Source organism: Carica papaya, chromosome 2 (assembly GCF_054855325.1).
Source record: "Carica papaya isolate Zhongbai chromosome 2, ASM5485532v1, whole genome shotgun sequence".
In the NCBI taxonomy this organism is placed as follows: Eukaryota; Viridiplantae; Streptophyta; class Magnoliopsida; order Brassicales; family Caricaceae; genus Carica; species Carica papaya.
This window is the reverse complement of record NC_142310.1, coordinates 30,413,061-30,438,980: the sequence shown is the minus strand read 5'-3', so window position 1 is coordinate 30,438,980 and position 25,920 is coordinate 30,413,061. Positions and strand designations below refer to the sequence as shown.

Sequence of the window (25,920 nt, the reverse complement as noted above, 5' to 3'; positions counted from 1 at the left end):
TTATTACTTTATTCGAATAAACAAAAATGGGACTATTGTTAATTTAATTAAATTTTGTTCTAGAACAACAAGATTAAGATGGGTTTATTATATAAAATTTTGCCATGAGTCAAGATTGAAGTCACTATATATATATACACACACACACACACACATATATATAGGGAGAGGGAGAGAGAGAGAGCCATAGATATTTATATTTTAAGAGGGAATAATACGGATTAAATTGCATTTTTGTAGATTATATATATATATATATATATAGACAAGATCTTTCAACCATAGCTTGTGGACATATATATATATATATATATGTGTGTGTGTGTGTTAACCTATTATCTCTACACATGCATGGCATCTTATCTTTATCTTAAATTACTAAAATCAATATCGATTATTTTCTCTCCTTTGCAAATGGGTGAGGATAATTCGATCTCAGCTTGTGACCAATAGTGGCTTAGCTATTGATAAAACAAAAATATATATATATATACTAATTAATTATTAGATGGTCTGTATATTTATTTCTGTAAGCTTAATTTTGAATAATATTAATTAAATGATATACTAATTATAATAAAATATATATATGAAATAATAACTTTATTTAAATTTACAATTACACGTAGGTAAAGAGACTTACAAACTATTCAACTAAATAATAATTAAATTATATAAATTAGTGTTTAAAGAAAGATTGGATCTTAATGAATTGTAGGGTTGTTTTTTAAATGAAAGGAAGCAAGTTGGTAAAAAGTGGGGTCCAAGTTCACGGATTTAAAGAGAATAATAGAGGGGTTAAATGAACATGTGACACTCTTATTTTTATTTCTATTTGTTTTATCATTTTGGGCATGCAAAATTATGTACCTTCAACCGTAGGGGTTCACGAGCCCTCTTGCAAAGGACATCACCCTTCAAACATAATTCTTACGTCATTAATTATTTCTTTTTTTGTTTTGTTGGAAGAAATTTGTTTTATTAGATAAAAATTTTGAGAGTGAATATTAATTTGGTATGTAGTTAATACTTCAAACAAATAAATAAATAAAAGTGGCATTCAATAAATTTGTAAATATCAGTAAATTGCATGAACTCATATATTATCATTCAACAACTATTAAATTATAAGTGACTTACGTGAATGAAAAATATAATATATATATATGTGTAATACGTACTTTTTATACTTGTTAACAAGTGTCAATATCAGAATTTAACTTTTTGTATACATAAAGTTCATGACTACTGCTAATAATATACGTACAACATACAATAACAATAATAAATATTAAATTATTTATATCTTTTATATGAAACGCATATAATAAAATTTTTCTATTATATTATCTTAAATATTATGAATGATAAATATTATAGTAACTCTTTTTTTTATTTATAAAATAGAACATGATTGGCTACTTTAATCTTAAAAATCTTATAAGTAAATTTTTTTTTTCTAACATATTGCACTTTTGGCTAAAAGATTTTGCTTTTATTTAGCATTCTCAATAATAGAGGACATACAATTTTTTTTATTTAGAAGTGATGAATTTTTTATTGAAAATATTATTTTCATACATTTTTAGACCATAATTTTAACTATCTTTACATAGTATTAAAAGTAATATTATTGACAAACTATTTGGTTGTTGAATAATTAGTACAATTATTTTTTTAAAAGATATCATAAGTTTCAGTTTGATTATGCTTTCGTGTGTGTTTTTATTTAAAAATTGTTTTTATTTTATTATAATGTATAATTTAATGTATGAATATATGAATTTATTGGTAAAAAGAAACATTACTTAATTAAAGAAACTTAAATTTTTTTTCTGTCAACAAAAATAATAAGGCTACTAATTCAATTTTAATTATTTTTTTTAGGAAAAAAAAAAAACACCTCTCAAATAATACACGTGGATTTCAGATATTAAATTCGAATAACGGAATTTACGAGAAGGCAAAACATCTTTGAGACGCAAATGGATGATAATGCCACGTGTACTTGGATAAACTTAAAAAAAAGCCGCGAGGATTATTCTGGATGATGTGGACGACTACATCCTTTTACCACGTCATCGCTAAAACAGAAGACGGGACCTTACCCGCTTCGACACGTGTCCCAAAAAGTAATATGGACCCCACTAACCCGCACCTCTTATGAAAAAGGGGAACAGGAAATCGTTGCAGCTGGATTTCTTTGCCGGCAGGCAAACATCCCCCCAGGAGCTAAAACGAATGAAGAAACGAATTTTATTTTTTTTAAAAAAATTAAATTATTGGGCCCTTGAGGAGGCAAACAACTGAATATTGTCTGCTGCAAGTTTTGATTAAATGACCAAATTACCCACGTCAGTTGTCTAATATTACCATTTCGTTTGGATTCTCCCCGTGCGGTATCAGCACTCTTGTCCTTTTTCTCACCATAAACTATTTATTTTCTTCATAAAATAAATCAGTTTTAAAGCACCATAAATTCCACCTTTTTCACTTGTAAACTCCTTAAAAAAAATTTGTTCCCAATAAATTAATAAATATAAAAATTTTTATAGTAAATCATCATCAAAAAGTACCCTTTCATGAATTGTACAGCACCAGGAAAAACAAAAAACCTGAGCCGTTGGATTTTGATTGAATAGAGATGATTGAATCAAAAGCCGTTGGATTGAGATACTGAGCTGGTCCTTCCCAATATAAGGAAACATAGTTGGAACTCCCCAAATGGCATGATTAACGGCCGCGATTGAACAGAGATGATCTTATTTTTTTACCCTTTCGGGATGATCGTCCTAGTGGTTGCTCACGTGCATGGTATCCATCGTAAGGAGCATCAGCATCATCCTCAATGCACATTGGGATCCAGCATCAGATCCCATGCTCAACCACAGCAGTTAAAAAATAAAACATGCATTGGATATTTCACTCGACTGCGCAACTTAGCAGAGTAAGGGTGTTTCGGTCTAAAATGCGCCCAGAGGTACAACGGACAACACCGTTGAGGTCTTTCCCAGACGGTAAGTGCACGATTTTCAAAAGAAAAAGAGCAGATAAAAGTTTTCTGACCGAATAAAAATTATTTGTTTTATTATAAATTGGAATAAAATATTTAAAACATTTTACACGTAAATCGTGCGCAGGAGGGAAAAAAAAGAGGAGGAGAAAAGATGGGTGACGCTACTCTCGACGGACGTTTATGACGCGGAGGAGGTGAGAAGGGATTGGCCCCTTGGTTAACGCCGTTAACTTCGCCCATGAATTGCGTTATAGTTATGGAGAAGTTTTGTCATCCCAATGGAAATGAGCATTTTTCTGCCCTGTTGAATCTGATTTTCTCAACTATAGAAAAAAAAATTATATATATATATATAAAGTGGGTGGGGCCCAGATGAACAAACGGCTAATGTATGTGGTTGCTAGATGAACCGACCACCCCGTGTCAAGACACTTCCGTATTTTTTTAAATATATTTTCTAAATTAAAAATAATTAATAAAAGTTTTTTGGTAGACAAAATTAATTAAAGTTAAAACGAAGAGTATATTTATTTATAAAATATAATAATTCATTTAATCTATAGTTAATAATAAAATAAATAATTATTTATAATCCTTTCATATTTTCTCAATTTTTTTTTTTAATTCATTCAATATTGACAATGCAGGTTTATTCATTAGTACTTTAATCTTGGCTGGTGCTTAGAAATTAAAAGGATTTTTTAAACGTGCAGGATTAAATAAAATCAATTAACAGAAGATGCAGAGAATTAAATTAGAATGGTGGACTTTGTGATAATCACTTAAAACGGAAACTTAATTAATATTGCGTGTGATATCTAAAAGAAACAAATCTCTTTATAATCATAATTTCCTTTTTTTTTTATTTTCTATTAAAACCATTTAATTAGCTTAATTTTTATAAAAATAAATAAATATTTGAGTCACTCGTAATTTGTGCTGTAAATTTAGTAGTAAAAAAAAAATAGTTTTTTAAAATTATAAATTATTAAAAACATATATATATATATTTTTATAATAAAAAAAGCTCAGATATAAGAAAAGCAAATCTGAGTGGATTGTAGTTAAGAAAATCAGGTGAAGCGTAAGTAATTAATTAGGAGCGTGGGATGGAGACGCGTGCAGTCGCCGATTTCACGCAATTCCATTAATGCCACGTGTCACATCCGTGTCAACTACCTAGGCGCCGAATTATATACACTGGCCCCACGCGATTCTCATGTGATGTGGCGAGCGTTTTCGCTTTTATTTTCATGCCCTCTTTTTCCTCCCACCAATTTTACGAAAATGCCACTCTAGAACCCCCCCCCTTTTTTTTTTTCTTTTTTTTTTTTTTAAAAAAAGAATTGTAAAGACTATGTTGATAATTACTTTTATATTTAATTTGAATAAAAATTGTCCACTCTGGCTGTTAGCGTTACGGGGCGGTTACCTGATTAAGAATGCACCCACCACTCTTTCCCTTTCTGCTCTTTAAATTTTATTTTTTTGTAAAATAAAAAAAATGAATAAAGGAGGACCTCTTTTGTTTTTTTTTTTTGGGGGGGTATTTAAAAAATAGTTGATAATAATTGTTTGTTTTGGCCTCTAAATGATTCTTATAATCCCCCACCCACTGTTGCTTTATTTCTATTTATTTATTGTTTATCCTTCTTTCAAGACTCGAAAGTTTGATTTTTTAAGTTTATGGTGGTCCTTCTTTTTTTTTTTTCAATTTCAAATACTTCAATTACGGATAAAGTGTTAACCCAATTCTTTAAAGCAACCCAAGTCCACAATATGAAAATTATGCCAGCTGAGGACAAGAGTTGAAGAGAGACAATGGCTGTAACACTATAAGACTGTACAGCACATATGTTGGCAATGACTTTTTCAGTTTTTCATTCAGACAAACAAAAATAACTTTTCAATTTTACCATTACTAAGACGTTAAAATTTTGAACATAATTTAATAAAAAGGAAAGATTTTTCAAGTTTTCTTTGTTTCTTCAACTTCTCTCCAAGCAGAAAATACTAAAAAGTTTCCCCCTTTCTTCATCAGTCACAGAAAAAGAAAAATAGTTTATTATATTTAATAAATAAAAACAATTTCTTTTTGAAAAATGTCTACATATGAACCGCTCAATCCCTCTCTCTCTCTCCAATAAAATCACACCTCTTACTGTCTTTCTTCTCATTAGCTCTTTCGGCTCTCTCTATCGCTTAATAGCTGTACAGACATTCTCTCTCCTTCCTTCCTTCCTCCATATGTATACACATACAGCGAGAGAGAGATAGAGAGAGAGAGGGGTGTATTCACAAACAGACGCGGAGAAATTTATAAACACCATTATTTGTTTTTTTTTAAACAAGAACTTGAGAATCAAAAAGAAAAAAAGAGTACTAAGTGAAAAGAAGAAAGAAACAGAGAACAGAGAAGAAATGGGGCTCTTGTATTTCTTGCTTCTGTCTTTGCTTGCTGTTATGGCTTCTGGGTCTCATGGAAACCTCCCAATTTTTTCATTCGACGAAGGATATACCCAGTTGTTTGGTGATGATAACATGGTTATCTTCAAAGATGGAAAATCTGTTCATTTGTCTCTAGATGAGAGGACAGGTCTGTGCTTTCTGCTTGTTTCTTTAAATGGTTTGTGCCCTTTGTCTTCTTTTTCTTCAATTTTTTTGTTGGGTGTTTATTGCAGGTTCTGGATTTGTGTCCAATGATCTCTATTTCCATGGCTTCTTCAGTGCTTCCATTAAGTTGCCTGCAGATTATACTGCTGGAGTTGTTGTTGCGTTTTATGTGAGTAATCCATTGATGAAACTCGATTAAAAAAATATATTTTCCCCATTTTTTTAAATGATTATTTTACAAGTTTAATCGCTTTAGTACATCAAGTTTTTGACTTGAATCTAAAAATACGAACTCCGGCTTAGTTTTTTCCTCTGTTTTTAATATTTCCTCAAGTACGCTGATAGAGTTTCAACAGTGAAGTCAAACTGATCAACCTAAGACGGAAGGGTTCATCATATATTGTTCTTCCTTTTTTTATACAATAGTTAGACCTTGTATTTTAAAATATATTGAACCTCTTTTGGACGTCTTCTTTTTCAATCTCAATCTCTAATCTTTCCATAAAATTTTGAGGAGATGTTTATTCATCTGTTAATTTCTTCGCATAAAATGTTGTTTATCGATTTTTGAGTTTCCAAAGCGGATCAAATCGATGACACCCAGATCAGGATTCATGCAAAGGCAATCACTTTCAATGAGAGAACATTCAGCCCCAGAAAAAGTCTAAAGTCTTTAATCATGGTTTACCTTGTGGGTACAGATGTCAAATGGTGATATGTTCAAGAGGAACCATGATGAGATTGATTTTGAGTTCTTGGGTAACATCAGAGGCAGAGACTGGAGGATTCAGACCAACGTTTATGGCAATGGAAGCACAAGCATAGGCAGAGAAGAAAGATACAATCTCTGGTTCGATCCTTCTGATGATTTCCATCAATACAGTATTCTCTGGACTGATTCTCAGATAATGTAAGCGTAATCTATTTCAACATCTTTGATTAAAAGCTCCCTTTTTTCTGTGTTTGAAGATATGCTTTAAAATTTTTTCTTCTTGTTCATATTCTCATGTGATGTACAGAAGGTTGTAACTTCGCTGTTTATGGAGTTTTGGTAGCAATAAGGTGGGGTAGGGGAGATTTGGTGTTTTGGAAAGACTGATATGCATGATATACTGTTTTGCTTCCATGAATTGGTTCCCCTGTTTTATTAAAACTGGTTTTTCTTAAATTAGGATTATTAAATATAGTTACTGTTCTGTTTTTATCGGCAAAAACAAGGATAAAAAACAAGAGCAAATGATTCTTCTACTGTAATCTTTCTAACATAAAAGATTCTTAGAAATAATTCATATTTATGTAACTGGGTTTCACCAGAATCATCTTATTGTAATTGGGTTTTTAACAGAATCATTTGCTGTGTAGTTTTTGGACTGTAGGGAAGCAAATTGGAAATAACAAAAATCTCTTTTGTTATTTTCAAAATTCAATTGTTTTGCCTATATTAAGTTGATGTCAAACCATTTACTTTTTCCCATTTTAAATTGAAGTATTCTAGTATAAGCTGTAAAATCTATCTGTTCAAGCTTTTGGCAGTCCGATCTTGATTATTTTTGTGCAGATTCTATGTAGACAATGTTCCAATTAGAGAGGTTAAGAGGACAGAATCTATGGGGGGTGACTTCCCATCAAAGCCAATGTCCTTATATGCAACAATATGGGATGGGTCTGATTGGGCTACCAATGGTGGAAAATACCGAGTGAATTACAAATATGCCCCTTACATTGCTCACTTTTCCGATTTCATCCTCCATGGCTGTGCTGTTGATCCTATTGAACTCTCTCCCAGTTGTGACAACACTGCCAATTTGGAAACTGAAATCACAACCCTTCAGAGAAACCAAATGGAGAGTTTCAGGAGGAAGCACATGACATATTCCTACTGCTACGACCAAATCAGATACAAGATTCCTCCTTCCGAGTGTGTTGTCAATCCAGCAGAAGCTAAACGGCTGAAGGTGTACGATCCAGTCACCTTTGGAGGAAGCCGGAGACACCATGGGAAACATAGGCGTCGCCACAGTCGATCAGCTGAGTCAGAAGATGAATCCATATGATGATTTGGGTAAAACATATATATGATATTGATATGAATGGTGGAATGGTGAGATTTTTGGTTGGTTTTGTATAGTGATGAAGAAGAAAAGAAAATTGATTTTGAGGGGGGGGGGGGGGGGGTATGTGTATAGTTGATTGATGTCGTTTGTCATTTGGGTTATTACAAAATTGAATTTTATGATCTTCTGTACTTTTTGGCACACCCTCATAATATGTTCATGTGGTTCAATAAATAAATATTGTATGCTTACATTTTTTGTTTAATTTGAAATTTGTAATAGTAAATGCATGGGGGACCCTTTTGTGAGAGAAGTGAGGAAAGGTCAAGGAGCTGTTGGACTTTTAACTGTAAATCTCCCATTGTTGGCTTCACCCATAAATGAAATCAGCCAGACAATGGACCTTCAACTTCAACCATTAATTATACTGATCTTAACTCTTTTTTTCTTTCACATTAATTCTCTGAATTTTAACCTTATTATTATTATTGTTGTTGTTATTTTAACAAAAATTATATATTTAAAAAATATTATTATTAACTTTTGATGACAATTTATTTAGTCAAGGGTCAAATTTTACGACAGGAATTAGCTTCAATTCAATTGACTTTTTTACATATCTGTCCAAATCTCGCCGCTAATCAAGGCACCCTTTTTTTTTTTTTTCTTTTTTCTTTTTAATCATATTTTTTTTCTCTTTTGCTTGTTCTTTTATATCTCAGAAGAGAAGAAGAAAATCATGTAATGAATGGTGCAGATGCATAATCATGTTGATAGGATACGGGCAGTGAAATCCTTGCGAGAAATGTGTAGGCATGAAGAATATGGTGAAGGTGATGGGCCAGAGTCTGCAATTCTTCAAGAATTTTGAACTCTTTTTTTTTTTTTTTTTTTTTAAGGGACCTTTCAACATATTCACATCTTAATAAAATCTTCTCATCACTTGACATTTGCTTGTAATAAATAAACCAAATTCATAGAATTTGTGCCTCAAAATGTTTGTGTAAAACAAATAAAATATGTTTTTTAGAAAAAGAAACAAATATTTGAGCAATACATTATCTCTATACTCTGAAGAAAAGGGTTTGAATTCGTGACTCCAAAAGTGTCCTCAAGGTTTTTCTTAAAGGAGATATCTTTTTGGTGCTTTGTTGAACCCTTGATCCTTCACTTGAGTTATGGTGATGTGTTTTCTCTAAGAGCAGTAACCATGCTCAAATTGAGAGTTCCGTAGTAAGTGCTTCAATGCTCAAAGAGAGTAATTATGCTTGTAGCATCTACCCCTTTCAAAGACAAGAACAACGATGACTTTCGTTGAAGAATATGTAGATAAGCACGAAGCTTTCATTTTTTTTTAAAAAAAAAAAAAAAAATTATAGTGCTAATATTATTTATTTGTTTATATAACTATTTGTTGGGCTTGTTGAGTTGTGCTGCGTCTTGTGTTTGTGTGGCTACCCACAATAAGATAAGAACCTTCAAGTATTTTGAGCTCTTCATTTCAACATCAGAAGCCAGTTGACAGCCATCCTTAAATGGGAAAACAGGAACTTGCAATCCTCATACTCAATTGTTTTAGACCACATGAATCAGCTGTTATCCACAACAATCATGTGTATGGAAATGAAGCTTCTTCCCTAATCTTCCCAATCTTTCACTTGGTTGACATGGATCCTTCCAACTTCCTAATGGAATTTGACCTCATTACTAAGTCCATGAATTGAGCTATGTTTGGAAGAATTCTCCACCCTAAAGAAAAAGAATAAGTAAAACCCTCTTCCAATTGATTAGTTCCAAACATAATATCAGCCTTGAAATATGTGGCTACTCAACATCTGCACTGGTTTCATCAAGGACAAGTTGTAAATTTTTTCCCATACAATCAACAAGTAATAAAAAAATATCATGAGCTCCCTAGCTTTCCTCATGTAATCTTTCCAGGAACCCACCAGGAGAAGATATGCAGTTCTAAACCTAATAACCCAGGAAAGTGCTTGACAAAGGGTACACATTTCACAAAGGTATGGATAACTTAACTGAGGGAGAGCAGGCTCCTGCATATAAAGGATGTAATATAACTAGCCCTAGGGTCTACGCTTTCGGGTTTTCTTCTATTTCAGCTTTATATTGCAACAAATATAGTGTCAATGACAAGTTATGGCTAATTCTGAGACTCAGCTTCCTTTCTCTCTATCAGTTTGATGAAATTGTGGACAATTGTCTTGCCTTCAGTAGTTATAATGCTCTCCGGATGAAATTGGACCCCCTGCAATATTGAACCAATTTGGAAACAAAGTTAACAGTAAGTCCAGTTGTACTTCTACAGAGGTCCAAAGAAAAATTGTGGACTAAAATCAACATAGATTTATGGAAATAACAAAGCAAAAAGACAATCATGAGCATCAACTGACCAAGCAATAACAAGATATCATGTGGCAAACATTGTGAGAGAATATCCTCACCATTTGTATTTTTCAAACTTCAAAGCCCCCCTCTCCCCTTCCTCAATTTAAAACTTACTGAACATGAGAATTACTAACAAATGTCCCACCCCCAACCTCGTCTACAAAATATTAAAAAATGTTCTAATGCCAGAGGCATATCAACCAGAACTTCATACAGAAATATTTTCCTTCTCCATCACATTTCAAAAATATATAAGATGGAGTTAAGATGGTCCGGATCTTTTCCTCACTAGCATTTATTGAGACTGCTTACAGAGAAGAAACCTTCTGCCTATGTGTGTTTGTACTTCTTTAGTTTTTAATGGGATTAGTAATTTTTCCGAGATCAAATGTATAAGTGAATCCCATCTTCGTTTTTTAATGTTAATAATTGTAGTGCTGGTCTAGAGAACACTTCTGACATTCAAATTCTGAACTCTCAGAATAATGTAAATGAGGATATATCCATCATCTTACCAGCAAGTGCTTATGTCTTTTGTGACGTGCAGCCATTATTAGTCCATCCTCAGTCCATGCTGTAACCTCAAGTTCTTCATCAGGAAAAGTATCTTTTTCAATTACAAGGCTGTGATATCTACCAGCGAGGAAAGGGCTGAAAAGGATAGAATGATTATACACGCCATTCACTTGTGATGGTTCAAAATAAGTCAATTTGTGGAACTAAAGAAAAAGTTGAGACAAATTACACTCAACAACATAAACATAAATGCTAATCATTCCAATTTTAATTTAAAAAAACAATCAGTATAAGGCAAAATGTTTTCCAAAGGAAGTTCAGTCACAAGATTAGATATTCTAATATAAAAAATATTTGAAAAAATTCACAATGCGTACCCATCAACATTAATGTAAACTAAGAGCGGACCCAGTCAAGGAATCCAGCATCTCATCAATTCAAAACATCACACAAGCACTAATAAAATTCGATGCATATATTTCTTTAAAACTAGCTATTCCAATATTTAAATGATTTTGCTTCTCCACATCAAGGGAAACTAAACTTCAAGCATGTCAAATAATCTACTAAAATTTTCAAAAGATGTCTAATTAACTAAAACTTGTTGGAGAAAAGGCACCAATAAGTGAAACTTTAAACAAGGATTTCTCTTAAGCTTGAATGTCAATCTTTCTTCCAGAAAGAGTGTGAGATCATGGAACATGGATGACATGCTAGAAATTTGTAAAAGAGAAGTAAGCCTACTTTGATAACCCAGAGAACAAGCTATCTTCCCCCTTCTCATCATAATAGACAAGAGAACTTTTTCCATGCACGACACCATACGGAGAACGTACAATCTTTCCTGCAAAAGTACAATGCCACGATGTTGTCTTGAAATAAAAAAACAAAGTAAATATTGTGTACAATATACAAGAGGAACTTTTTTCCATGCATGACATCGAAAGGAGATCTCACAAGATTTCCAGCAACAGCAAAAAAAGCCACAATGCTGTCCTGAAACCTATAGGCAAGTACATACTTTGCACTTGTAAGGAAATTCAGAACATCAAAGATGGAGGGACCATGATAAACGAATCAACATTATGATGGAATCCAACAACATAATAATGTTTAAAGAACTGAAATGTATTGTATGACTGACCTCCAAAAGCCTCTCCAATGCACTGTAAACCCATACACACACCAAATAAAGGAACAATAGGTCCAAGTTCCAAAACAGTCTGCAACGATATTCCAGAATCTTGGGGTGTGCCTAGACAGAGAATTTATGTAATAATAATCTTAACATGGTATTTTTTGAAGACCTCAATTTTGCAAGACAAGAATAACACACAAGTAGGATATCCATGAAGATTCTCACCTGGCCCTGGTGAAATAAGCACTCCTCTTGGATTTTTCCTACAAAAAATTGCAAGAAAAGCTTATGAAATTCCTTAATTCAAATTATCATCACAATCACTATAAGAAATCCATTAGCCAAAAACTTTTTACTAGTACAATAAATTTTCTTACCTTTTCAACTCCTCCACAGTTAGTTCATCATTCCGATAAACCTTAAAGTGACATCCCAGTTCTCCCATGTACTACAGTATCATTATTGCAGAATAAGGTAAAATGAAGAAATTTCTCATACTTTTTCCTTTTCACAATGTGAGAGATAAAGTGGGAGACATATAGCAAATATAGGTAAGAGATAAAAAATTATTGAAGAGGTTAAGCAAATTGCAAACATCCCCAGCCCAGAAGAGGGAAAATTGCAGGATAAAAGGGAAAGAATCATACTCCATAAATTCATTGATTTTTCACTAAATAGATGAGGAGGGAAAGAAGTGTTAACTTTTCTTCATTTGATTTGGAGAAAATGATTTCCCATATGAATTTTCTTTTAAACATTTTCTGACTAAAAATATTTTCCATTGATTGGCATGTATTCAACATCAAACTTTTTAAAATGATTATACAAATATCTTTGCGTAAACACATATAACAACAAGTACAATGATATTATTAGATTTTGCTAAAAATACTTTAAATTTTAAAAACATGAGTGCAACCTGAGATAAATCCTTAACAACTAAAAGAATAAATTATTTCCTTCAATAAGCTAAAAAAAATAAATATCCAGATTATAAATGATTGCAAAATTACAAGGTAGTTAGGCATGTACACAAAGTAATTAGGCATGTGAAACAAGAAAATGTGAGAAGGCTTTCCTCTTTTTCTTGTTTTCATTTTCCTTTCACTAGAAAAGATTTTTCAGATACTTTTAGTATTTCCAAACAAACCCAGGAAAATGGAGAAGATGACTTTTAAAAAGTTATCCCCGCAAAGCAAAAGGAGCATGAGTCAATGAATCTTAAGAAGCAAATTCCATCAGATATTGTTAGAGAGACTTGGTTGTTCTCGCTACCAAACTTGATTATCTCACATTCTGACTGCATAGAAGATTCCAAACAAACAAAACAGAATTTTTGAAGAAGCAGTACCTCAAGCTATTGGCATGGGAAATGTCATATCTACAAGGTATATTCTCTCTAAATTAAGGATTGGTCGCTTTCAGCTAACAATATGTGAAACTCTTCAACAGCTCAGCCCAAAGACTTCCACTTTTTGTAATAAAGCTTACAGCCATAATGGTAAATATTGTATTTGAAATTCCTTCCCCACCCATAATGGTAAATTTTGTAAACTGGGAAATCTTAAAAATAGCCAATGTTATTATTTATGTATCCCTTCCATATGGTGCCATTTCAATTTCAAGAAAACGGATTGGCCAACCTTCTAAACTTCATATGGTGATTTTGGAGCTAAAACAACAAAAAAGGAGTTTGATACGATGCCCCACTTTAGATGCCCTTGAGCCTTGTGTCACTTTGATATGAACCCCCACCTCAGAGGCCCTTAAACATATGTATCACTGTGAGAAGTCTGATAATTTCTATGGAAGATTCGTTATGAGTGGAAAGCACTCAAAAAAGTTTTTGAATATAACTCCGGAGGCTGCACAGAGCTAGATCCTAATTTTGACCATAGACAACCTAAGAAAAAGGAAAAGATTTCGGTCAACCAGTGCAACCTTAGCAAAGTGGACATCAAATCTCTCACCCTCCTACTTTCTCATATACTTTTCGAATAAAGGACATATAGAGATTAGTCCACCTCGCACTAAGCAGTCTTAGGTAGCCACTGCCTCAGTTGGCATGGATATTAGGCATTGGCGAGACCTGCCCCAGAAAATACAAAGCATTGCAATTATTTTAGAGACCAAAGGTATAAATAAAAGAGAGAGGACTCACCCAAACACCCCCCCCCCTCTAAAGAAGCATTCACACTAAAAAAGGAATTATAGTCCAGAACATCAGAGCCCTTGTGGGTATCCTCTCTAAATGTTGTATTAGTGTATCCTGTGATCTGAAGGTTGAACAGTTGACCATCTATTTCTAGATCCAAAAAAATATGAAGTAGGACTTTTTGTTAAGCATACTTTTGGGTGTATAGTGCTGCTCCGCATCAATCATATCTAAGGTGTAATATCCCATTATCTGCACTAATTGTAACTTCATTAAAGAAACATAGAGTGATTGTCCATAGATCATTTTCGTATTGACATTTTGTAGTTACAAACTCATAAATAACTTCAAAATGCTAATCTATAACTGACATATTTGTAGTTTCAATATGAATGCCCAAACTTGAAGAAATAATGAGGTTAGCATATACTTAAAAATAAGAAAAGCTTAGCTCATTAGCTAAGCACCCTTAGTGGTGGATTGAATTCTCCAACCTTGTCCTAGTCCCCTCTCAGAAAAAAATCTCATTGTATCCACAAGCTTTATTATTCTGAAAAGCAAAGTGATAATCTCTTACCCCTTGAACTAGACACCGAAACATACAATACTACACAGGTCCCTTTATCGTCCTAACAGCAATTGACTCATACAAAGTTTAGTTATGTTAAATTGCTGCAAATCGGAGGGAAGAAGGCGTTAGAAATCCAACGTTACAGGTTCTTGCAATACCAAAAACTTAGCTAAAAGGGGAAAATTTTGAATTTAATTGATCAGATGCAAGCATTTCCCTTAACTGATTCCAGCTTCTGGGTACCCCTGTCATGGCAATCAAATGGAACCTTACGTTTTAACTAAAACTTTCCAATCTCCAAATGAAAGAAGGCATATAGATACACATGGCGAATAGGACAAGTTCCCGAATTGATTATGATGGGAGGAATGCAAAAGCATGTTCAAGTAACATCGAGAGAGAGAGAGAGAGAAAAGACCCCAGCAACAGCATGTATACATGAAGATGAAACAGTAAAGAAATGTGAAATTTTTGGTAGTGACCTGACAAAGATTATATGTGAAGCTATCATAATTATCGATGACGACGATCGGATTTTCGGTCTTTTTTTTGTCGGAAACCGAAAACCTCGAGATTGACTCCGCCACTGACATTGACACCTTTGCAACCACGCCATTACCCCTTTTAGCCAGATGACCGTATCCTGCAAAATAATAATAAAACCCGAAAAAAGGCAACAATTCTATGTTAATTGCTAAACAGATTAGATTCAAATTATGCAAAGAAAAAAAAAGGCAGACAAATTGATCATGCAGAGCGAAAGAGGGGAGTACTTGAGGGTGTATAGAAGATAGAGACGCAAGTGAGAGTAGGGTTTTGCGGGGTTCTAGAAGAGAGTGAGAGTTTTTGGGGAAGGAGACAAGACAGAGATGTTATTGCGGCCATTTTGGAGCAGGAAGAGAGAGAGACTGTAAAGATAGAGGATTTAGATGATGAACTAAATTACTTGTTTGCAGATACCGCTTCTGGCAATTAGACACGTTTTTTTAAAGACGTTTCGGTATTTTTTTTTTTTTTTAAATATATTTCTAAAATATGTTACGAACGTTGTAGTTATTACTCAATCAACTATGACTTGTATTAGATAAAAATAAATAAATTAAGTAATTTAGTTTATATTTTATGTTTTATTTTTGTTTATTTTCTTTAATTTGGTCCATATTTTATTTTATTTATCCTTATTGTCAAATTTTTATTTTTTTCTGGTCTAAAACATAAATAATTTTGACAAAAAAAAAGTAGAATTTGAATTTGCTTGGGTTTTAATTTGTTATTATGGTAATTATTAATTTTATTGTTAGTTTTATTTATCATTATTATTTATCGTGGTGTTGTTATCATTTGTGGATTAAATTAAATTATATTATTTTTAAGTGTTTTAATATATAAGTATTAAAGGAATCGTAAACTTAAGGTATGATGCAAGTGTTCTATGAATTATTTGAATATGATCTCATTACTATTTCAACATTTATAATAAATAATTTGTTTGATAAAATTTTAGTTTTTTTTTATTTATTACAGAGAAATCTCATATTGAGTCCAAATAAGTCTAAAGAAGCAAATATGCAATAGATAGAAAAAAAAAAGCAAATATGAAAGAGGGAGGAAAGAAAAGAAGATATAGAGTAGAAAGAAAATAGTGATATTAGTCTTCTCATGATAGTTAGTATTTTTTTTTTAGAATGATAAATTTGTAGCCAAAAAACTAAAGACTAAATAAAAAAAAAGACTTTAAAACCGTAAACTAATGTGATAATTTGTCCATTGTTAATTATTTTAATTGAAAAAAATTAAAAACTTAAAAATAAAAAAAAATACAAAACAAACAAATAAAGTCCTTTATGAACTCCCTTTTCCTTTTTATGGCTCCATCTTCGAACTATCTTTCCGTGTAGCTCTCATAGCTCATACTTCCCAATCACAATGTTGGCTCCAATTATGTAAAATCTTTAACTATAATTAAATTATTCTGTTAGCTCCAAACATAAAGAGAAAGTTCTTAGCATTTTTTTTAGATATAGATTCTCAAACTATGCGACACTTTTCTAAAAGAATAACGTAAATATATGAATGAAAAATTAAAAAAAAGGGATATCAATAATAGTAATAGAAGAACAGAAGGGTTTGTAACAAAGTAATTTCTCTCCTTATCTTCAAAGTGGAACATAAAAGATATATAGAAAATAACCAATTTACCATTACTAATGATCAATGTTTGTTACTACAAAGTACTAAGCATAAATTATTTTGGAAAATGAGGGCTTGAAATTGTAACATAACCTCATAACCTTATCAGAGTTATCATGCATTGTATCTCCTCTTACTTCATGTAATTACTGTGGAATGGTTGTCTCACCTATGAATTTCAGCCTTCTAGAGGCATTCGCCAAGGGGATCCGCTTTTACCCTATATTTTTGTGCTATGCATAGAAAGACTATCTCATTGCATAAATAGCTTGGTTAAAAATACTGAGTGGAAGTCGATCTGCATTGGCAAGAAGGGCACTGCCATTTCACACTTCTTTTTTGCGGATGACTTTGTAATCCTTGGAAAAGCCACTAATGACCAAGTTCGAGTTATTAAAAGGGCTTTGGATGATTTCTATGTTAGTTTAAGTTACAAAGTGAGTTTGAATAAGATACTTATATTCTTCTCTCACAATGTTTAAAAATGTGAGGCTAGTCGTATTAGCAAGAATTTTAGTTTTCAAGTCTCTAATAATCTTGGTAAATACTTGGGAGTTTTTTTATTACATGATAGGGTCAACAAAGATACTTATCACTATATATTTGAGAAAATTAACCAGAAGTTGTCTGGCTGGAATGCTAACCTCCTTTCTTTTGCATGGAGTTTAAGTTTGGCCAAGTTCGTCCTTATGACTATCCCTACCTATGCTATGCAAACAATAGCCTTACCAAATACCTTATGTGATCAGATTGCCTTATCAGTTGGGAGGACATGTGCATGCTTTGTGACGCTGGAGAAAGCGACCTTCGGTTTATCCGTAAGCAAAACCAAGCTTTCTTGATGAAACTAGGCTTTGCTATGGTGGCTAAACCTAACTTCCTTTGGGTCCAAGTTCTCAGCCACAAATACAAATGATATGACTTATCGGGGAGCTATAAACCTATTGGGACGACCTCCCATATTTGGCGTAAACTCAACCATATTTGGATGGACTTTCGGGTGGACATCAAATGGTCCATTGGTTCGGGGTAAAATGTTAGGTTTTGGGAAAACTGCTGGTTAGAGGACATGGGGCTGTTTAAGCTTTTTGCCTTCACGCCTATTGAGGAATAGAACATCCATAAAAGTGTTAGGGATTACGTAGCGTCGTTTGGATAATGGGATTGGGAGGCCCTATACCAGGTGTTGCCGATGGATATATTGCTCCAGTTGGCAGCCATGCCGATTCCTAACGAGGACAATATTCTAGATTCATGCTATTGGGGTATGACGAGCTCTTGATGTTTCTCAGTTAGCTCGGCTTACGCCCTCTTGGAGAGCGACCATTAGCATTCGATGGATAGAAATTGGAGAGATATTTGGCGTTGGCCAAGTGCTCAGCATGTAACGACCCTAGAAAAGTCCAATAAAAATAATTAATAATTAAAGTGCAGAAGAAAAATAAATATTCAAGGTGTTCATTCCTTACACAATAACTTAAAGTTCCAATTAATGTTACGGAATTCACAATTTTGAAAGAAATAAAAAGTAATAAGAAAATAAACGGAAAATAAAGAAAATTTGCATTCTACTAGCAATCCTCTTGATAATCAGGCTCTGGATCCTGGTTCTCTTATTCTGAAATGGTTAAATAATGGATGAATTACACTAGTCCAGTAAGAATATCACACTATACTACCGACACAAAAATTAAGGTTCGTAGAAAACTAAAACAACTAATGGAGTACTAAATTAAGCAAATTCATTTATCAATAATAAAACTATTTACCGTCCATTTACCGTAGTGAGATTTATAGAAAACAATAACATTATATATATTATGATTCCGTATATAGTTGGCAACACAACACATATTATACTTTCATATTCAAATCATTAAAACAACAACTATCCCTTTTTCCACTAGCCTGCTGGTATCCATGGGGGTTCATAGGGATGTCCCTGCTACGCGTGAACATTTTCCTTTAACATTCTCAATTACGGATCGTCCCCATACCCCGTCCGGTATGAGCACTAAATTACCAAACCTCAATACCTCATCCGGTATGAGGGTGAAACGGGTCGTGCACATACCCCGTCCGATATGAGCGCCAAATTACCAAGTCTCTATATTCGTCCGCATTTAATCTAAACTGTCCATCACATTTGATCTGGACCGTCCGATCACGATTAAATAGGAAGTGAATTTTGATCGTTCATCGCATCTAATCTGGACCATCTGATCGTGTTTAAATCTGATCGTCCGATTGTGTTTAGAGAGGGAACGCATCCATGTCATTCATGCGTGCGGGAATGGATCTGGACCATTTGATCGTGAGTACGCGGATCGCCCACGTGACCTCCCGCGTGGCACTGTGTCAGCGTCCACTGCCATGCAGCGCACTCTTGATTCGTCGGGACTGCTGACCGGACATCCTACGTGGTAAAACTTCTCTAAATTATATTTTAACTTCCGATTTTCGATTTTTCTTTTAAAAATACCTCCAGAACCAAAATTTTCACTCCTTTTCTTCAAAATTATTTTCAATTTAATTATCCATCAATTTTACTTATTTTTACTATAAATTAAAATTAAAAAATTAAAAAATTAAGAAATTATATTTATAAAAAAATATTAAATTACATTAAAAATTAATTTAGGGTATTACACAATGGGTACGTACTTTTCTTTGGCTAGCTGCAAAGGGGAAGTTGTTAACAAATTGGGAGCGTTACTAACGTCACATGACCTGTAACGACCTCGAGAATTTCAAATGAAATAAATTATAAATTTAGTACATAAGCAAAATAAATAGTTAGGTTTACATTTTTTACACAATAACTGAAAGTATCTAATAGGACTTATAGGAATAACCCTTCTAAAAGAACAATTAATAACCAAAGAAATAAATTAAAAGTAAACAACTGAACGTTCTACTCGTAATTCTCTTGTGGATCAGGTTCTAAATTCTGCTTCTCTTGATTTGAAATGGTTAATGAAAGAATGAACTACACTAGCCCAGTAAGAATATCACACTACTTACCAACACAGAAATAAATGTTGGTATAAATCATAAAAACAACTAATAGAGCTCTTAATTAAGCAAAATCGTTTATCATAAATAAAATCATTTACCGCCTACTTACTGTAGCGAGATTCAAAAAATAACTTATAGAGACAATAACATAGCACATATTATAATTTCATATGCAATCGGTTGGAACAACAATTTCTTCTTTTATCAGTATATTGGTATCCATTGGGGTCCATAGGGATGTCCCTACAACGCATGAACCATTTTCTTTGACATTTCCAATTAATGGGCTGTCCTCATACCCCGTTCAGTATGGGCGCCAAATTACTAAATCTCGATACTCTGTCCGCTATGAGGATGAAATAGACTGTTCTCATACCCCGTCCGGTATGAGCGTCAAATTACCATACCTCAATACCTCGTCCGGTATGAGGCAACATTCATGGTAGGGTTCTCTATGTACCCGGTCCGTATATCATCTCCCAAGATATCTAGTAAGGCTGTTGTTTCATCCATTCACTTAATCAAACAGTTTTCTGACTTCCTTTAGTTTCAAGCTTCTCAATTCAACTATAATCACATGAAACAAATAATACATACATTCAAACTATAAGATCAATTAATTAGGTATTATCATGCATTCAAACTGTAAAATAAATTAACAGAATCAACAATGAATAATTTTCGTTTCTAGCTCCATTAATGACTAGTAATTAATCATGGATATTTTTTAAACTGCCTAAAATACCGTATTATTATTAATAATTAGACTTCAATTTTATAACAGAGAATAAAGTGAGTGATTCTTACTCAAATTGATGCCCAAAATGCTAAACTTGTTGACTGCACCTATTGACGGTCCCCAGGTTTCCTGAATTTTTCTTCGGGGAATAAAACGCGCTTTAAGTATCTAGAAATATCTCAAAAAATCCAAAATCAGTGTTAGGATGCCTTTTCGGCCAATTATGAAATTCCAACATGGTAGCTCTGCCGTGCTCTAGCGACAGCACTGCCGCTCGCATCGGTAGTTTGTCTCGGGTTGGCTGTTTTCGGTCAATTTTGTATCAATACCTGCTATAAAACACATTAAGAGACCTCGAATAGCCCAAAAAAATTAAAAAATCGAAACTCACCGGTGACAGGGTTCTCCGATGCAGCAGCTCCGCCAGCTCACCTTTGCAGTTTGGTGTTTTGCTTCGATCAATTTGTAGAGAAGAAAATGGTGATTACAATGGTAGAAGAATTCAAATAACGGGAATCAAGAAGGGCCTCATCGGAGGCGGTTTTTACAATTTCCCGCGGCAGCGCCGCCGAGCTTTTCCCGCCGTTTTTTGCCAATCCGCTTGTCCTTTTACTCCGATTTGCCCATGGAGGTGTTTAAAATCGAATTTTGAGCAAAAAAATTTTTTTTTTTATCTTTTTTAGCGATTGGAAGTGGTTTCGGCGTAGTGGCAGCGACGACCGGTTTCCTTTCCGGCGACTGGGTCTTCTTCTCCGATTGGGGGGTTTACGACTAGGGTTAGGGTTTGGTGTGGAGAGAGTTATTTATATCCATCCCTTTTTAATATGGATCGTCTATCGCGTTTGATCTGGACCGTCTGATCGCGATTAAATAGGGAGTGAATCTGGATCGTTCATCGTAATTTAATCTGAACCGTCCGATCGTGTTTAAATAGAAAGTGGATCTAAACTATTCATCGTGTTTAAATATGACTGTCCAATCACGTCTGGGAAGAGAACAGATCCAGACCGTCCATGCACGCGGGTACGAATCTAGACTGTAACACCCGGAAAATTGGGAAATTTTGGTTATTTTATTATTAATTATTTTTATTAAGTTAAAAAAAAAAGAGTGCCACGTCAGCAGACCCAGTCAGCAGTCCTGGCCAACCAAGACCTGCCACATGGCAAGACCACGTCGACCGGGGACGGGCCACGTTGGCGATCCGTGTACGCGTGATCGGACGACCCAGATCAAGCGTGCGCACGGACGGCCTAGATTCAATCAAAAACAGACGGCCCAGATTAAATCAAAATGGACGGCTGAGATCAAAAGGCAAAAGGGTATAAATAGAACCCCCACACCTGACCACAAAAACCCTAGCCGCCTGCCCTCGCCGGAGAAGATGAACCAGACGCCTGAGAAGCCGGCCGCCGCCACCCGCCGCCGCACCAGGGAGATTTCTGACCGCCGATCGAGGTAAATTTCGTACTCCCGACTCATTCTTTCACGTTGATTTCCCCTGTGGCCAAATCGGAGCCAAAATCCTGGCCAAACGGCCGAAAAACACGACCGAAACCCAACAGCGCCGCCTGCCCCTCCTCGGTTTTTGCCTCCGATGAAGCCCTTCCCGGCCTCCGTTTGATGCAATTTTTATATCACCGTGATCACCATTCTTTTCTCTACAGGTTGATCGGAGCCGAATCACCAAAACACGAACCTCACCGAAGAGCCGCTGCACCCGAGAGTACCACCGCCGATAAGCTTCGATTTTTCGTAATTTTTTGGCCCCCCCGAGGGCCATAGGGTTGTTATATCGCAGGGACCGATGCAAGTGTGACCGAATTCGGCTGGAAACGGCCGAAAACGACCAACCCGAGGCGAATCGCCGCCGCTTGCGGCGGCGCCGTTGCCGGAGCACGGTGGAGCCACCGTGCCAGAATTGCGATATTGGCCAAAAAAGGGGCCCTGGGCCTAATTTGGGATTTTTTGGAACACGTGCAGGTACCGGTAGTGCGTTTCAGTTCCCCAAAAAAAATTCAGGGAAAATTAGGGACAGCTTGTAGGCGCACTGTGAAGCCGTGTTCGGACCCCGAAACGAGTAAGGACCCCTCACCCTATTTCCTATCACGGTATTAAAAGTTCAATAATGATAAAACGGTATTTCTTGAATCAACAAATGTGTGAAATTGCTTAAGGTCGCTAATGGAGACCGAGTATAGTGTGTTTGTCGGTTAACTGTTATTTGGCATATTTTACAGTTTTAAATGCAGTATGAGGTATGATGTTTTCATTTCACTGTTTCGTGTGCATATATTACTGTTTTATTGATTATGGGTTGAATGACTGAGAAACCGATGCTGTATGTTGTCTTGTTTGGCATAAATTACTGTTTGCTTGTTTGTATGTAAATTGATGATGCTGACTGAGGAAAAGGAGAATGAAAGATTATGTAAATTGATAATTGTATAATGTGGTCAGCCTGACTAGATATCATGGGAGATGGTGGACGGACTAGGTCCGTAGGGAACCCTACCGGGATTGTGGTCTCTCATACCAGACGGGGTATGGAGACCTTATATGTTTTGGCGCCCATACCGGACGGGGTATGGGGACGGTCCGTGTCACCCTCATACCGGACGGGGTAATGAGGTTTATAGTTTTGACGCCCATACCGGACAGGGTATGGGGATGGTCCTGGAATCTGATTTTAAGTGTTAAGGGTTAACGGGTAGCGGGACTCCTATGGATCCCCATGGATACTAGTGGGCTGGTAAATGAGGAAAATATATTGTGTAATGATTGAATTACAAAAGGCGTGATAAGTATTATGTTATACAGTTTATATGATTTCATGATGATGATAATGTTATTGCTTTCGTATATTATTTTATGAATTTCACCGAGGTAAGTGGATGGTAAAGGATTTATTATTGATAAAAGGATTTGTTGTAAATTATGCTCCATTGGTCTTTTTGTGTTTTCTACCCACCTTTACCTCCGTGACGGTGAGATATCGTGATGTCTTTACTGGGCTAGTGTAGCTCATTCCTTATTTAATCATTTCATATCAGGAAGACATTGTTCCCGAACCCGTTCCGCAGGAGGACGACGAAAAGGACGCCTAAAGACTCCATAGTCATATTCATAGCTTTTACTTTCGAGTTTCTCCTTTAGTTAGTTTAATCTTTTATATTTTGTGAGCACGTTTTTGGTTTTAGTGTAAGGGATGTTAATCGAATTTTTGACTTCGCTTCTGCATTTAATATTTTTAATACACATTTCATTTTAAATTTCCGGGGCCGTTACATAGACCGTCTGATTGCGGGTAAGTGGATCGTCCGTGTGGTCTCCCGTGTGGCACCACGTAACGTCCCTTGCCACGCAGCGTGCTACGGTTCGTCGTGGCTACTGACTGGGCATCTTACGTGGCACAATTTTCTTAAATTATGTTTTAACTCCTAGTTTTCGAAATTTTTTTCAAAAATACATCAGAACCCAAATTTTTACCATTTTTTTTCAAAATTATTTTCAATTGCATCCTCTATTTAATTTTTTTCATTTTTACATTAATTAATAATCTATAAAATAAAAAATTAAATTCTATACATTAAATAAAAATTTAAAAATTATATTTACACACTAATTTTTAATTTTTTAAAATTAATTAAGGGCATTACATGACCGCTACTACGGAATACAATAGGTGTGGCGAACATATCAAATACGTGGATCACGTCCTTCGTGAATGTAATGTTGCTAAGCTATTGTAGTTGAAAATCATCCTCGTCAAAGCTCAATCAATCTTTTTTAGTGTTGTAGCACAGAATTGGTTAATGCTAAACCTAAAAAATAATAGGGCTTGAAACAGGACATTTCAAGATTGGAGAGTGACTTTTGGCCTTACTTGTTGGATTTTGTGGACATAGGAATAAATTTATTTTTCAGGGGAGTGACAACAATATCAAGGAGCTTATTAAGGAAGTTTCTCTCATAACTGATTACACTTTTATGGCTACTAATATAAATCTATTTTTTCTTTCAAGTATGATGCACAGATCTAAAGAGTTTATTACTTGGCATAAACCACCCAGAGGATGGCCGAAGGTAAACACTAATGGTGTTTATCATGCTACAATCAATCTCTCCTGCTGTAGCAGACTTATCAGATATGAGGTTAATGTTTGCTTGTGGAGCTTCAGTAGAAAAATTGGTAGATGTTCTATTCTGCAGGCCGAACTCTGGGGAGTCTATGATGGCATCCAATTCGCTTGGGAAACTAGATGTCGTAACATCATCATTGAAATAGATAGCTCTTTAGTGGTGCAGTTACTCACTAAGGAAGATTACAAGACTAATGCACATGTTACCCTCGTCCGTGCAATCAAACAGATGCTGCTACAGGATTGACAAATTCGCATTCAGCATATCTATCGCGAATGGAACAAATGTACTGATTAGTTGGCGAATGTTGGATTCTCTCTTTGGATGGGTCTCCACCCATATGCTCAAGTATTGGATAATCTTTACAAGCTTCTCACTGATGATATTTTAGGCATTTCTTGGGCCAGGATGTGCATGGTAATTTCTTAGTTTCTTGACTTTTGTCTCTCTTTGTAACCAAAAATAAAAATAAAAAGAATAATAAGTAAAACAATAAAAAAACTACAAACAAAGTAGTACGAAACAATAATAATAACAATAATATCTAAGAGGAGTTATAAAAAAGTCTTTGGCTCCTTCAAGGGTACAATGTCTTTCATATATCAAATTGAAGAAACTCTATTTTAGATAGTTTGAGACTTAAATTTAAGAATAATTACTTTTAAAGACACAAACTTTACTATTTTTAAAATTTTAATGACCTAAACGTCTGGTGAAAAGAAACATATAAATTAGAGAATTTTTTACATAATAACTTTATTAAAAATACTTAAATGACTTGTAGGAAAAAAATATCTCTATCTATAAGATTTAATGGGGTAGCAAATGACTATTTTTTTTTTTTCTAAAAACCTAGATCAACTTTCCCATCAACAATCTGGTAACAAAGTGAAATCACATATAAATCTAAGTCAAATTATTATTTCTCATCAATGAAGAGTATTTATTACTTATTTTAACTAGAAAAATCTAAGGAAATAATAATTTATTTATTATATTATTAAATTACTCAAATGCATGTTTAAATTGGTTAAAAAAGAAAAAAAAACTATATATTAATATATTTATCATACAAATTAAGATTTAAAAAATTCCTTTTTAATGTATATTTTTTTAGCCATAATTTTCATGATAAAATTAATTAAAAACTATGCTGCCAATATTTAAAAAAGTTCATAAGGCTAATTGTTTAATTACTTGAGTATATGATGTCAGAAAATAATTTATTATATTTCAAACATTAGCTAGTTGGTGAGTTAGGTTACATAGTTTGTAATAGTCTAATTTTGAGATTACTACTTTTTAAATACAGTGACGATATCATATATGTCAGTCTTAATATTCACATTTTTAAGCGATAA

At 34.2% G+C, this 25,920-nt stretch overlaps 2 protein-coding genes across 2 annotated transcripts; one reads left to right on the top strand and one right to left on the bottom strand.

Annotated features, from left to right (window-relative positions):
- Nucleotides 1-5,218: 5,218 nt before the first annotated feature.
- Nucleotides 5,219-7,777, top strand: XTH28 (xyloglucan endotransglucosylase/hydrolase 28). Its single transcript, XM_022054211.2, has 4 exons — nt 5,219-5,612; nt 5,698-5,798; nt 6,331-6,539; nt 7,188-7,777. Exons 1-4 carry the CDS (start codon nt 5,438-5,440, stop codon nt 7,681-7,683), a joined length of 981 nt encoding a protein of 326 aa, XP_021909903.1. The 5' UTR covers nt 5,219-5,437; the 3' UTR covers nt 7,684-7,777.
- A 1,796-nt stretch (nt 7,778-9,573) lies between these two features.
- On the bottom strand, nt 9,574-15,434 carry LOC110823741 (anthranilate synthase beta subunit 2, chloroplastic-like). The gene is made up of 8 exons (XM_022054205.2): nt 15,243-15,434; nt 14,952-15,112; nt 12,121-12,191; nt 11,969-12,006; nt 11,750-11,860; nt 11,350-11,449; nt 10,605-10,740; nt 9,574-9,949 (listed from the first exon to the last, which is right to left on the bottom strand). The coding sequence occupies exons 1-8, from the start codon at nt 15,352-15,354 to the stop codon at nt 9,845-9,847; spliced, it is 834 nt and encodes a 277-aa protein (XP_021909897.2). The 5' UTR covers nt 15,355-15,434; the 3' UTR covers nt 9,574-9,844.
- Between the last annotated feature and the right edge of the window lie 10,486 nt (nt 15,435-25,920).